Raw genomic sequence first — 14,822 nt, 5'->3', positions numbered from 1 at the left:
AGCCTAAAATATTAGTTATGCTCTTGGTTTTCTTTCTTGTCTGCATGTAAATTTTATGGCTATATTTTTTCATTTTACTATAGTTTGATTGTTACAGATTGTAGGAAAAATTTTGTGTTTGTAGTGCCCTGTGGAATACACGTTCTGTCAATCTTCCTGAACAAAACACCTATCACTTGGTTGCCGGCAATAAGGGTGGAACTGAATGCAGTCACCCTTCCAGTAGTCCCTTTCAGTCTTGTGTTCCTAAGCTCAACTTCTTCAAAGGCTGCAGTAATTACATCTTCAGATGGAAAAGAGAGAAGGAATTGTGATTCTCGGGGTCACAAGGTCTCTAAGCCACTGATCCGTAATGTTCCACATTCAGGTTTCATGTGCGTATTCCCCACTCAGCATGCAACAATCAGTTGAATCTCCAGAGCTCATTCTGCCTGCTTTGTGGGTGCATGCCCTTACAATTTTGCATGTCCAAAGGGTCGAGCAGAGATAAATGACCCTGCTGACAGCCCAGAATGTCTACATGATCAGAGTAAACAAGCTGTAAGCCTAGGTAGTGCAGGGAGACTGTTGGAGGCCAGCTACTGTACAGTACCACAACCTTCCTTTTTTTGCAGTGATTTTAGCAGTCCAAGTGTGTAGATCTATCTAGGCAGAGAAGCTGTAACACCATGCTGGAACATATGAAGTAGCAACGCTGATCAGGAAGCAGAAATGGTGGGAAGGGAGAGGAGAGGGGACAGTGCCAAGCGGAGTTAGCCAGCTGCTGCTTGAGTCCCCATTGCAGCTGAGTTGTATTAGATGTACAGGCTGTTCTTGACTAGGGGAGCTGGGACTTTTTCTTGGCTGCAGGAGTTAGTGTACCTCCCAACCAAGTCATAATTCCATTTTTGGAATTCCTCTCTTCCCTCCTGAAGCTACTGTCCTGTCTTCCTCCCTACATGGCAGGCACGCAAACATGCTGTTGTGGACAGCCAATGTCAAATATGCTCTGTGAGCACTAGCATGTAGGGCGCTGACTAAGTTTTGGGTGAGGAAATAGTCCCTTCATTAGGTTGTCCACCTACTTTAACTTAAGCATATGTTTACATACCTTGAGGAATTAGGTTCAGTGTGTTATAACAAAATAGATGAGAAAATGATGTAGCCTTATTTCTTATTTTATACTTTGAACTAAAATTTTCTTAGCAGAATATCAATTATACATGCTTGTTCTCATAAAACGTTTGTAAAACAAGAAACACCACTTGTAAATACTGATACAGTTAGATATCAGGGATATGGGGAAGGAAGCATTGTGGTCCCAGTGCTGTCAAGCCAGTGAGACTGAGATTTTTTTTTTTTTTTTTTTTTCCCCTAAGCCAGCTAGCTCTACCTACTAAGTGCATCTTGAACATTTCATCTTGGGTTCTGTAAGGTGAATGATGCTCACAGTGACACTGCAGGATTGAAAGATTCCTAGACTTCCATTTCATGTGCTTACATATAGGTAAGACCACAAGAGACGTTCAAGATCTAGATTAATTCTTTGACACAGAATTGTATCTGCTTAAAATGTCTGTCCAGACATTATGCCTAAAATTTTCTAAATCTTTCAGTGAATCTTTTGCTCTACTGGGATATCCCATGTTCTTCCTCTAGTTGTCTTTTTTTTTTAATTTAAGAAATTTCATTCATTTAACCTTTCCTCATAAGTTATGCTTTCTGAAGCTTTTAGTGTTTTGATTGCTCTTTGGGATCCTAGTTTTTCTGTATCCTTAGAGAAGTCCAGCACTCAGGTATGTTCTTGTAGCTGTGGGTTTTATAAGTGGCAAATAGAAAGGCCATCTTTTACTAATAGGCTGTCTTCTTAGTCCCAGATACAGCATACCTTTGAATTAACATAAGAACTGAATTACCATTTTTGCCATAGTTTTATTTTGGTCACTAATGAATGATTTGTAATTCTTACAAATATTTTTTACTACTGTTGCCTAGTCACATTGTTCCCCATTTTGTACCAAACCAAAAGCTGAAAACTTTTGTTGCCACTTGTCCAATTTAAAATTTTCTTTATGGATCACTTCTAGCTGTATCCTCATTAATTAAGAATAGTCAGTGTTATACTTCACTGAAAGACATCAGTGGCAACATATCTAGCCCATGAAGAGCTTACTACCTCTTCATACAGTTTGAAAGATTTTTCTGTATTTTTAAGTATGAAGAATTATTGTCTTGCAAGCCTGATGAGGCAGATATCTGCAAGAAGCTGTATTACAGAGTGAATTGTTGTATCACTGCTTCAGAAATGTTGCATGTGTCATTTAGACCAGTGGCTGCTACAAGCAATAGGGAAAGAGTATTATATTAATGACCACATTTGGCTCCATAATCTGTTTTTCACTTACTTTTCCTTTTCAGGCCAACAAGTATGCCCTCATCGAGAAAAATTAGACTAATGCAATTTTCCAAAAGCAATTGGCAAGACTTCTAATATTAAGATGGGTGTATATCCTAATTAAGTAGGTTGTACAATCCAGAGACTAGCCACCTTGAGTTGTAGTCATGAAATGAGCTAGGGCTAGACCGTATTCTTGAGTTGCAGAGCTCGGAGGAAAGCCTGCGTGCTTCAGGAAGCACAGAGCTTCACTCAGTATATGTCACTCTTGTCACTGAATCTCTACCAGTGTCTTCTGGGGTGGTGTCTGCACTAAAGCTCTTTAAAGTTGGTGGAAATATGTAAACCCTTGTCCACTTGCAATTTTTAATATATTTAGCTGGATGATTGTTGCTTTTTGAAGGATCTGACAAAGGGTGGGGACCTGCATATTCATCTGCTTTTTCTGTCTTCATCACATCCAGGAAATATAATAAACTACATTATCTAGTAGATCCAATGAAATAAATATTTCCTGTCTGTTCAAGCCCATCTTTAAAGAAAGATTCTGTTCTGTTTGTGTCTTGAGGTAACTTAGACAAGTATTATTTGATAATCAGAAACTATGGCTATAAAAACTACAAAATCTGGATCTTTAGTCTTACATGGCATAGCCGGTATGTTCTTCCAGCTAAACTCCTATATGTAACTCTTAACTAAAGTTAAGCACAACTATGAAAAAAAAACCCCAAAATCATCAGAATCATTAGTCACTGAGTTCCATAAATAAAAGCCATTGTGACTTCCTCAGAACTGCACAAAGTCCTCTGCAATCCACAGATTTCACAAGTTCATACAATGATTCTCCTACATCCTTCAGGATAACTACACGGCTACAAAATTTTTAGAGTGAAACTTGTCACTGGTGATTTTGGACTAAGCCAAAGAATGAATCAAGTTTAAACATCTTTTTTCAGTGAAGTTTTTTCAGTGAACGTCTTTTTTCTTCAGTTGTTGCAGAATAAATATCCTCTAACATCCAATAATCCAATTTGTACAAAGTCCCTAGGAACAGCAGGGCTGTATCTTTTAATTCTGGATATGTGTGACTTTCAAAAACATGTTCTGAAATTAGCTAAGTTCCTTGGGTTTTACTATGATAAGAGAAGTTAATATCTTTTGTTCCATTTTTAGCTCTGTAACTGGTGAATTTCATTTGAATCCCTGTTAAATACAAGTTTGTATTAGCAGATTTGTGTGGAAGCATAAGCATTTAGATCTGCCCCAGCATTCAGCCAGGCTAACACAGCAGTGTATCATGTTTCGTTTTTACAAGGATGTATGTACTGTACCTGGTAGATGAACAGTTAGTGGTGTGATTAAGTTTGATCCTAAACTTCTAAAGCTTTGGCAGAGATGTTTTGATGAACAGAGACAAAAGGTCTGCCTCACTGCAGCTCTGCCCTCCCAGTAGATTCCAGTAAATCCAGTCATGCATCCTTCTATCTCCTTTTCTTCCCAAACACTATTTAAAAAATAATTTCCTTTACCAATTTGATGAATTGAACTCTGGTATACACATGAATGTTCATATATAAATGAGTAGTTACTGTTTCCCACTTGGTGACCAGAAGACCAAAGTATCCTAAAAGACTGTTTCTAACAAATTATGAAAGAAAAAAACAAAGTTGGACTCTGTGTTCATATCCATGTGGGAAAAAAACAAACCACCAAAACACCTATTGATCAAAGCAGATGATACAATCCATTAAACAACACAGATCTGTTCCACATCATTGGAGAATACGTTACTAGGTAACAGAGTACCCTATATACCATAGCCTAAATGCAGCCTCCCTGTTAGCATTTCAGTTTTCTGTCCTACTTATGCTTTGAAGTCACTGAGTAATTGTCACTTTAGGACCCTTTAGTGATTTCTAATCAAACGTGGAGAAGAAAACCAAACAAAGAAAAACCCTCAGTTCACTCTTCATTCAGTGCTCAGATTTGGATAGGAGAGGGGGAGGATGTTTGGTTTTTTGCTCATTAACTCATCATAGTTTTTTGCATAGTGTTTTAGTTAGAATGAATAGCTCTTTTTTACACTGCATTTTGGTTTTCCATATGAAACACCTTGAATTATCATGTTAATTAGCACAGACAAGTCTTCTTTTCCTTTAATCCATCTATATTTTGGCATCCTTGTTTTATCGCTACTTTCTTCTAATTTACATGATTACAAGGTTTTGAGTTAATGTTGGTTAATAATAATTGGTTTTAATAAAATTTATTGTAAGTAAATATTCTACATTTCTGAAGAGTTGCAGTGTATGTACATAAGAAACTTGGTGAAGTACAAATATTTTTGTTTCGTGAATGGATGTTGCATCTCATCTGTTGTATCTCATACTGTTTATCCCTATATGAAGGATTTTTTTCTCAGTACCTTCTAAAATATGATTTATCTAAAAATATGATAAAGAGATTAAAAACTAGTGGTTATTTATTTTAGGGAGGTTGACAAGATTTTTTAAAATTGTCTTTTTTTTCAGTTGTTAATGCTTTCAACAACTGCAAGACAATAGATGCAGAGTTTTTCAAAGGTTTAAGATAGAGCTAGCATTTCCTATTTGTATTTGAGACAGAGCAAAGGTTGGCAATTTAAAATTGTTTCAAAGTTGTTACAGTACAATGTTATTTTAAAGTAGAAGGAGGAGAAATGCAGGAGAAAAGCTCTGAATAAGCTGTACTGATCAGTTTCTTGAACCACAGAAAAAATGTAATTTAAACTTTGCATTTAGACAGCTGTTCAAAAACATTGGTTCAGTTTGATTTCTCCCAGTCATTGTTAGCTTCAATATTTTGCCTGGGAAAAAAGTAAAATTTTATATTTAAAATGTAAGGCTTGGATTCTGTTAAGTTTCATTGGCATCAGTTGTCACACATCTTTGGACATGCATCTTTCTCTTCCTGATCAAGTTTCCTTGTGAAAAATACATAAATTGGGGTGGAGGGAGGAGGATAATACATAAACTAGCTAGCACTTTTCAAGGTTTAACAAATGATTTTTCATATTAGGGTCCTTGGACTTTCTGGGAGCAGTGATTTTCTGGGAGCACATACAGTTTCTAGGGGAATGCATAATGAGCAAACCAGGATGGGCTATGGTGTACAGTGTTTATATAGAGAGAATCTGTAAATAGTTCTGTGCATCCAGTGGAAAAGTTTGAAAAACGCTGATCTTAAATGATGCTTAAAAAGGTGTTTTAATGCAGTTTCTCAGAAATTGCTATGTAGATATTCTGCAGGAGCCCTTACCATGTGTACAGAAGGCAGAAATGTACCTGAGATTTTGGCACTGCCCTTGTTTTCCAAAAATATGATCCAAAGTCACTAGCATTTGAAAAGCCTAACAGAACTTCAGCAACAAACAAAAACAAGTGTCTTGGTTAGGCATGTGTATATATGCATTATGAAAACATGTTGAGATTATTTCCTACTAGTGAAGGTAGTGTCTTATTAAGAAATATTGTCGGTGTTGTATAAAAAGAAGTTGCCTTTTTCAATGTTGTCCTTCTCTCTTCCCCTATACCTTTCTGTTTCAGTTCACGTGACTGGACTTTGTACCCATTTACCAGTAATAAGTGTGCAGCCATCTTGTTTGAAAACTAGAGGCAGAAACTGACACAATTCCGTGCTGCAAGGTAAAATGCCCCTCCTGCCCCAAAGTTTGTCATTTATATAGTTTCATTGTAAACATTGAGGTTATATGTAGTTGGAGTTCATATTCTTTCACAGCTCAAAGCAAGTTCTTCATAACAGGAAATGAGCAATTTTGAGAAGTAATAACATATGCAGTGTTGTCTTTTCCTCATTAACCTTAATACAATGTATTTTATATAAGAAAGAAAAAAAATTATGCTAATGCTGTCTACTCTTGTCTGTAAGATACTATCAGCTGTAGTGGCAAATTATTTTGTAACAAAATGCACTTCATTATTAAGTATTACAGTAGAGTAGAACATTCTCTGCCTGCAATGGGTTAAAAAGGTGTAAGCTTTACTTGAATTGTGAAAGCATTTTGAACAAAAAAGAAAGGAGGGTGTTTGTGAACTAGAACATTTTCCAGCTGTGCAATGGTGGTTTTTCTCTTAGCACTTAAGCTCTGGTTGTTTAAAAAGTAATGTTAAAAGTGTATGTAATTTTGATTACGGACTCTGTTTCAAGAATCAAATGGAAATGAATTCTTAGTTTTGGAGGGCGTTAGGTTCTGAAATAAGCTTGTAGTTTTGAAGTGACTCTGGTTTACGTGCAGTGTATGTAATCTGACAAAATCTGTTTGATTCAAAGGTGGAAACCTGCAAGACTTAACTGTAACTGTTTAAGTGGTATTAAATAAATCTAATATCTTCCTTTGTAATCTCATACACATCCAACCTGCTAACTGGGGGTAAACACAGCTACTGAAGGGCCAGTATCTGTAAGAGGTGTCACTGAGATAGTATGGCAAGGAATAATAGAGAAAGAGAAAAGATAAGGAAAAAATCGTCACTTCTGAATAGGTTGTATCTGCCAGGCTTATACAGAAAGACTACATTTGGGCAACCACGCTGAGACAAGAAGAAGGAAGATGAAAGAGGAGAAGCCTGTTTAACCAAAACAAGTGTTGAACAGAATCTGACCCCACATACTGCTTGCTATGCCGTTTTGTAATGACTCGTTAATAATATGGATTCCATACATCCTGTTTACTCATAAACAAATTTTCTCTTCTGCCCTTAGGGTTCTCTCTAGGTGGATTTTAGTAAGTGCAGACCTGTATCTAGGTGTTAAATCCCTGTCAGACCAGCAGCTGGGGCTGTCTTAATACCAGGAGAGCCACGGTAGCCAATAGGGATCACTGTATACTGCTTACTGGTGGAAGAACGTATGTTGTGGGGAGAGGAGTCATGGAGGAGGCAAGAAGAGACGCAGCAGCATCAAGAGTAGTAATGGTAGAGTGGTAGTCATAATAGGAGTACCTGGGCACGCAGAATTGGAGGCGTTGAGGAGCTGCATCAAAGAGGTATTCAGTCTGAGTTTGGATCGATGGCACATTAATATGGGATTTTTGAGTAGGAAGGGGTTTGGAATAGGGTAGGACATGGTTTAGAAAGATTAGAATTGCAGAAGAGTTTGTGGGGTGGCTTCTTGATTGAATGAGAGGAAATTTGGGGATGAGGAGGAATGAAATAAAATTAGTTGAGGGTGAGAAAAGGGGTGGGAGGAAGACAAGACATTTGAGATGGATTGTTAAGTTCTTAGCAAGAATTGTGGCTATGGCACTCGGAGCTGTGAACATAAAAGTTTGAACTGCTTCAAGTTCACAAAGATAGTGATACTGGATTTTTTTATATCCTGGACAAAAGTTTTAAATTTAGAGGTAATGGTGTAAAAATGGCCTCATCTTTTTTTCTACTATGCTAAAGAATCAGTTGATCAGCCATACTCATAAGGAAATCTTAGGGCACAGAGCTCAGGCAGACCTGTTTTCCTCTGACATTGTCTTAAACTAGCCAGATTGGTGGTTGTATGGTTTTGTATGCAAACATGCTTTCTGCAGGAATCTCTAGTGTTGCAAAATTTATTTCATTAGAAGTTGAAGTCAATAACCTAGAAGGCTTCTTTATCCTCTTTTTTGTCTTTTTTTTGGTAATGTTTATATTCTGCACTGCTGACAGAACTGGCAACTATGATAAAGAAAATCAGAAGCTGTTGACATGGATTAGTCATTTATAAAAGTTAATCTTAGCTTTGTAAGAAGCATCACGTCTCCAGTTCATATAAGTTATTATAATAGACAACTGGATATGTTGTCTAATAACAGCAGTAAAGTATTAGTCCTGAAAAATGCATGTTGGACAGAGGGAGTGGTATGTTCTTTTTCACTGATGAACAGAATCCATCCTTTAAAAACATAAGGTTGTGTCATAGCTAAAGGCACAGACTGAAGGAAAATGCCCTTTCTTAAAAACTTGTTTAAAGACAATCTGGTATGATTGAAAAAGCATGTTAGTCGTTTCAAACGTACTTGCATCATGCTCCAGTCCAGGCCAAAAGATAATGAGACCCCAGAGCTATTATTGAGAAACTGTTCAAATGCTAAAAGGAGGTTAATATGGGTGTACCACAAGAAAATGTGTACAGCAAGATGCCTTTTTGGAATACTTTTCATATTTATTTATGCTCTTGAAATGTGTCGTGGTTTAACCCCAGCCAGCAACTAAGCACCATGCAGCTGCTTGCTCACTTACCCCCCACTGAGAGGGATGGGGGAGAGAATAAAAAAAAAAAAGTAAAACACGTGGGTTGAGATAAGAACAGTTTAATAGGACAGAAAGGAAGAAAATAATAATAATGATAATAATAATAATAATAGTAATAAAATGACAATAATAATAATAATAAAAGAATTGGAATATACAAAACAAGTGATGCACAATGCAATTGCTCCACTTGCTGACCGATGCCCAGTCAGTTCCTGAGCAGTGGTCCACCCCCAGCCTACTCCCCCAGTTTATATACTGGGCATGATGTCATATGGTATGGAATACCCCTTTGGCCAGTTCGGGTCAGCTGCCCTGGCTGTGTCCCCTCCCAACTTCTTGTGCCCCTCCAGCCTTCTTGCTGGCTGGGCATGAGAAGCTGAAAAATCCTTGACTTGGTCTAAACACTGCTTAGCAACAACTGAAAACATCAGTGTGTTATCAACATTCTTCTCATACTGAACCCAAAACACAACACTATACCAGCTACTAGGAAGACAATTAACTCTATCCCAACTGAAACCAGGACAAAATGTTGTACAAAATAAGGTGAAAATGAAGTGAATTACTATAGTCTTGAGGTAATGATAATTTTCATTCATTTTCTCGTGTTGGGATTTTGCCTCTTAGCTCCTATGTGCGAAGGGATTATGTTCTGATTTAACAGCAAAAATTTACAAGTTTCCTAGAGTCCCTATGAAAGAGAGAAAGAATGAACTAGACAAAAGAAGGGGAAGGGGAGGGAAGGAGCAAGAGTTTTCTACTCACACAGGGCAGAAGGAACCTGGATACTTTGTGGGTTACATTGTTGTTTTTCCTGTATCACTGTAATACAGTATATGCATTTCTACACACTTTGTTCAAGTTACCTTTTTTCCTGTCAGACTCTAAGGACCCGCCTAGCCTCTTCTTGTATTGTAGGCAGATATTTTTAGTCTTAGAATTATTTGCTGTTTCAGATACCCTTCGTTTTAAGACTCATTCTAATTGTTGCCCAGTCCTATGATGTTTACATTCTGTCTGTCGAATATTTTGCCAAGCTAAGTATATTCACAATTTTTATTTTTACTTTTTTTCTTGATGGGGGAGTAAGTCAGCTATTCCTTTGTATACTTACTGAAATTAGTAAATTATTAAATCTTTGGAATTGGGATAAAAGGTTGGCTAATGTATATGCCTTACTTTGTAAATATCTTTGCCTTTTGGCTTGCACGTTTTTTAGCAGATTCTGATCTATGTAGTTTGCAGTCAGGCAGCTACATAACCACTAGACAGCTCATAATCCTTCTTTTACTGGTTGTACAAGTGTTCTTTCCAGGATAAATATTTTCCTGGTTTGTCAGACCTCCTTATTTCATGATACATGTCTTTTGTTTCCAAGTCTGTTTTCCAATAATTGTATTTGATTTTAAAGCTATTTTGTACTTTTAGGGTTTACAGTGATTAAAGCTAGTTGAGTATCCCTGCATTAGCACTGGTTAGAAAATAGCTTACCATCTTACTGTTTTTATAAATATATATATATATTTCTGAAGCTCTTTTTCACCATGTTAATTGGGGCAAAATAAAAATTATGAATGGATAATTCTATTATCTTTGTTCTAATTTTGCATTAGGTCTTAAAAAAATGAGGTATTTGGGGGGTAATCTTTTAACCCTGTTCAAAATAACATAGTAAAAATATCTCCCTGCCCAAAAGAACAACGGAAGTCATTTGCTTTCACCTTGTAAATGCTAAATAGGCTATTTTTCTAGGTGTAAAGGTAAAGGAGAACAATTTCATTTTGAAATTGTGACATTTTAAAAAACTTTTTTTGCTTTAAAATTTCTTTTTTTTTTCCACTGGAAATGATTTTGTCAAAGAAATTTCAAACAATTTTTCATGAGACATATTCATGACTATTTGCAGACTAAGGACATACCATTCCCTGAATATTAGTTGTATGACAGAGGTAACAGAAAACCTTTTCCTTTGTTTTAAAAACTGTAGCGAAGGAATTTGGTCTCCAATAAGCAGCTACACTTACTTATTTTAAATGTCTCTTACTTGTGCAAATGAAGAGGAAGGAGAAGCTATTCTTTTATGTCTTGTGAGCCTCCTGCTTACACCAGCAACACCGTAAATCAGCTGAGCTCAAACTGAATTGTTTTTTACTTAAAAAGCTTTTCCATTTCTATCCCTGGTAGAAGGCTCACATTTAGAATCTGGATGGATTGGATCACAGCAAAGAAACTTTGGGTTAGTGGTAATCAATGAAAGTAATTTGCAAGTGGATCCATTCATCCCTTTTCATATTAAGTGTGGTGGGTTGGCCCTGGCTAACAGCCAAGCACCCACACAGTCGCTCCCTTCCCTTCCCTTCCCTTCCCTTCCCTTCCCTTCCCTTCCCTTCCCTTCCCTTCCCTTCCCTTCCCTTCCCTTCCCTTCCCTTCCCTTCCCTTCCCTTCCCTTCCCTTCCCTTCCCTTCCCTTCCCTTCCCTTCCCTTCCCTTCCCTTCCCTTCCCTTCCCTTCCCTTCCCTTCGAGTTGGGGAGAAAATAGGAGGAGCAAAAGTGAGAAGACTCATGGGTTGAGATAGACAGGGAAATCACCAAGTACTGTTGTGGACAGAACGACTTGGGGAGTTTAATTTAATTTATGGCCAGGTAGCATAAATATTTAATTACTGATTGGGGTATTGGGAAATAACAAAAAAGGACAAACATTTAAACATGCCAGAGAAACACCTTTCTCCCCACTTTCCGAGCTCAACTTCAGGTTCCTCTCCTCCACCCTCCTAGTATGCCCTTCACGCTTTACTCCAGACATCCCCTCCTGCCGCGTCACTGCCGCCGGCTGCCCCCGGTGCCCTCGGCGAGGCGGCGGGTGCCGCAGGAGGACAGAGGCCGCCTTTCGCCGTTTCCCTCCGCCGCCCCTTGCTGCTCCCTTTTTTCCTGTCCTCTGGCGTGGGCCCTGCTCGGGCTGCAGCCCCTCGGGCACGTACCTGCTCCAGTGTGGAGCACCTCCTACCACCCCGGCCTCCTTCTCTCCTCCTCCTGCCTCTCTGCCTCCCTTCTCTCTGGTCCTTCCTCCCCGGTGTTTTTTGCCCGTAAATGTGTTCCCCCGAGGTGCCACCATCTTGGCTCGTGGGTCTAGCTGTGTCCTGCGGCGGGTCCATTGCAGAGCTGGCTGGAGGTGACTGTGTTTGACACAGGGCAGCCCCCGGTCTCTTCTCACAGAGGCCCCCCCCGCCGACACGTTGACACCCGCAGCCAAGACATGACCGTGAAAAAGTGGTGTTGGTTTCAGTAGCTCGGCAAACTCAGATAATCCGAATACAGATACAAGCGATATTTTGTTTTGAGAAACATGGGAGGTGTGGTTTTTTCTTATACTTTAATGTTTTTTCTAATACGTGTTCTTTCCAATAGTGTTTCTGGGAAAGAACGCAAAGGTTGGGCATAAGCAATAGTCCAGACACAACCATTTCTTCTCGATTAGTTTACGTACTTTCGAATACAGCCATTCTCGGTCTCTGCAATGGGACAGATTGAACAGCTCCTTGTGGACAAACAAGAGGGCTGCTTGCAGTACCCCTTTCTCAGTCAAATGATCTGAGTGTATCTATATCGTGTGATAAGTACACTATTACTTTCTCTTCTCCTGCCCTTTATGTGACAGGACCAGCATGTGCATCGCTGTCCCACGATGAGAATGAATGCATCCCCGCGGTGTGGTGGGGGTCAGGGGAACATGTCTGATACTTGCGCATGTGAGTAGGTGTGTTCCAGTGACATGACCAAAATGTACGCTACCGGTGTGAATTTCTGGACAGTGCCCCTGCACGTTAACAGACTTGTTCTTGTTATACGTCAGAAGCCAAAGTGGTTTTTCTCCTGTGACGGGGAGCTCACGAAAGAAGGTAATGGCTTCTGTTTTGGTTGCCTTGCGTGTGTGTAGCCCTTAGGGAAGAGGGCAGCAGGGAGTAGGCTGTGAACCAGTCAGGCTGAGCTCGCCGTCTCTTGGTTGGTCACCTCTCACAACAGCTTCCTTGCAATATCATCTGGCTTGAGTAACAGTGGGGAATGTAATTTCCATTCTGTCAGAACTCTGTAAGAGAAAAAGTTTATTTGTCTGATCAGACTGGTGATCGTAACCTGAATACAGGGTTGGCTATAGCTGACTTCAATCAGAGAATTACCAATATGCCCATAAAGTAATCCTTGCTGTTGGATGTAATTACTCTTATATCAAATATCTTTTGTTTGAGAGTAATGAAAGAGAAGATTGCTACACAGTCTGGAAAGGAAAAATACTTAACATGCATCCCTTGGAGCAAAATTTTGCAACTAAAACTCATGAAGAGTTGTCCCTCGTTCTCAGATTTCAGTGGAATTAGAGAGTAACGAACTGTTAGGCCAGTAAGTTTGGTAGAGTATGTTATACTAACTGAAAAAAGCGTAGTGGTGGTTTATTACACAAAGTTGTTTTTCCATAGTTTATGCTGAGCACACACAGGCAATTCACCATCAAGGTGGGATTTACTTCATGTAACTTTAATCCTTTTGTATATATCTAGTCTCAACTAGATGTTTAGGTTCTCTTTCTAGTTAGTGGAAAAAGATCATGAGCATCACTTTCAACATTTCATTATACCAATCTTAAGAAGAGATGAATCATCCTCTTAAGGTGCCTGTCTCTTCCTATTAATTAGGGAGGAAGCCTAGATAATTAGCTCAGGCTAAATGCATAACTTTAAGGTGAATAAATTCAGATGGATTTGTTTGGACCGTGAGTGCCTAGTTGATATGGGCCATCTAGGCATTTAACTTCTACGTGGGTAAAATTAATATTGGCTGAATGCAGCCTTTTCTCAATTTTTATATCTGGTACAGTCAACTCTACAGAGAGCCCTTGAGTGTTACCATAATGCAAGTATAAATAACAATAGAGCTGTTTTAAAAATAATAATCCCACACTTTGAGAACAAATTAATGGAAATGCAACCTCTCTTTAAATGAAACATCCTTTTGGAAATAGTATAACATACTGGATCATTTTACTGATGTGCTGCTTGCTAGCTTCATGTAGCAAAGAAAAACTAACTGGCCATTTCACTGCAATTTCTCTGGTAAACCACTTTTCTAGTCAAAGTGGTTGTAGATAGAGGAAAATGCAATAATACTGTGTTATAAAATCCAAAGCTTTGATCTTGACAGGCTCCAGGGGATGCCAGTGCTTAACTCGGGGGAGGGAGATGGGGGTTTGGGGGTTTTTAAGGTGTTTTTTTTCTCCTGTTAGGTTTCATGTTTTCCTCAGATAGGCATTTAAAACCTACCATTTCAGTGAAAAAGGCTTAGAAACTGCTTTCAAATTGAATGAAATTAAAATCTAGTGTTAAGTGGTTGGCCATTTGTCTTACTGTCCCTCCAAAGACTTACAGCCGGACTTACATACCAGCCTTCACATCTGTGCACTACCCCAGTGAAGGCAATGTATTGGTGGAGTTCAGTGTCTTAGTCCGATGTTATGTGTAATTAGACTTTTTGTTTTTCCTTTATTAAACATTTTGTGGACCATTACTTTGAATGTGATTGGAAACTTGGAAGAGACCAGTTTGGCTATAGTTTGGTGAAGGTGAAGAGACTGTAACCAGTCAACGAGATGAAGCTATGGTCTATATGTTGGTGCAATTCAAATGGACATAACAAAACTCTTCCGTTAATTCCATGTGTAAGACTCACAGTCCTGCAGAGCTGTACAGTCTTTATCTGCTTGCTTATCATAAAAACAGAAGTACAAAGTTTTAGTCACACAAGATCTTCTTCCTCCTGTCTGTTTGACACTCTTGAAAAAGGCAGTGTCAAAAATAGTCATTTCACACATCATCTAGCTCTGGTATATTAAAAAAAAAAAACCTGACTCAAAGCTTTCAAAACTATTAATTAAGCTAGATATCATGGATGAGTTTAGCTAAGCCCTCAAAGTATGTAAGCATCATGTTACATTGTTAATATAGCATTATAAAGTTCTTATTCTAATAGGCATACACATTAAAACATACTTAGTAATTGCATGTCAACAGCTTTACACATGTTGTCAGTCAGCATCATGTAATATTTACTGAAGTTGGTACGGATTTCAGAAACGAAGCTTTCTCATCTCTCTAATCATTCTGTTCCATC

At 38.5% G+C, this 14,822-nt stretch overlaps 1 protein-coding gene across 9 annotated transcripts in view; it reads left to right on the top strand.

The window, feature by feature from the left end:
* STS (steroid sulfatase) overlaps window positions 1-14,822 on the top strand; it is a 115,280-nt gene that overhangs the window by 4,702 nt on the left and 95,756 nt on the right. For 3 of the 9 annotated variants that reach the window (XM_052773843.1, XM_052773842.1, XM_052773845.1), the window contains one exon: window positions 5,959-6,057. The exons of 3 other annotated variants lie outside the window; for them this stretch is intronic. Coding sequence is in view for 2 of the 6 variants with exons in the window: in XM_052773838.1 (XP_052629798.1) it covers window positions 12,356-12,417 (62 nt within the window). In the remaining 4 variants the exon portion in view is untranslated. Of the gene's footprint in view, window positions 1-5,958; window positions 6,058-7,295; window positions 7,419-12,318; window positions 12,418-14,822 lie in introns of those variants that run through there. 3 more of the 9 variants (XM_052773838.1, XM_052773847.1, XM_052773840.1) reach the window with 3 other exon arrangements.

The sequence above is a fragment of the Harpia harpyja genome, chromosome 22 (genome assembly GCF_026419915.1).
Source record: "Harpia harpyja isolate bHarHar1 chromosome 22, bHarHar1 primary haplotype, whole genome shotgun sequence".
NCBI lineage: Eukaryota > Metazoa > Chordata > Aves > Accipitriformes > Accipitridae > Harpia > Harpia harpyja.
Note: the sequence above shows the minus strand (reverse complement) of the source record. Positions and strands in the feature narration are given on the sequence as shown.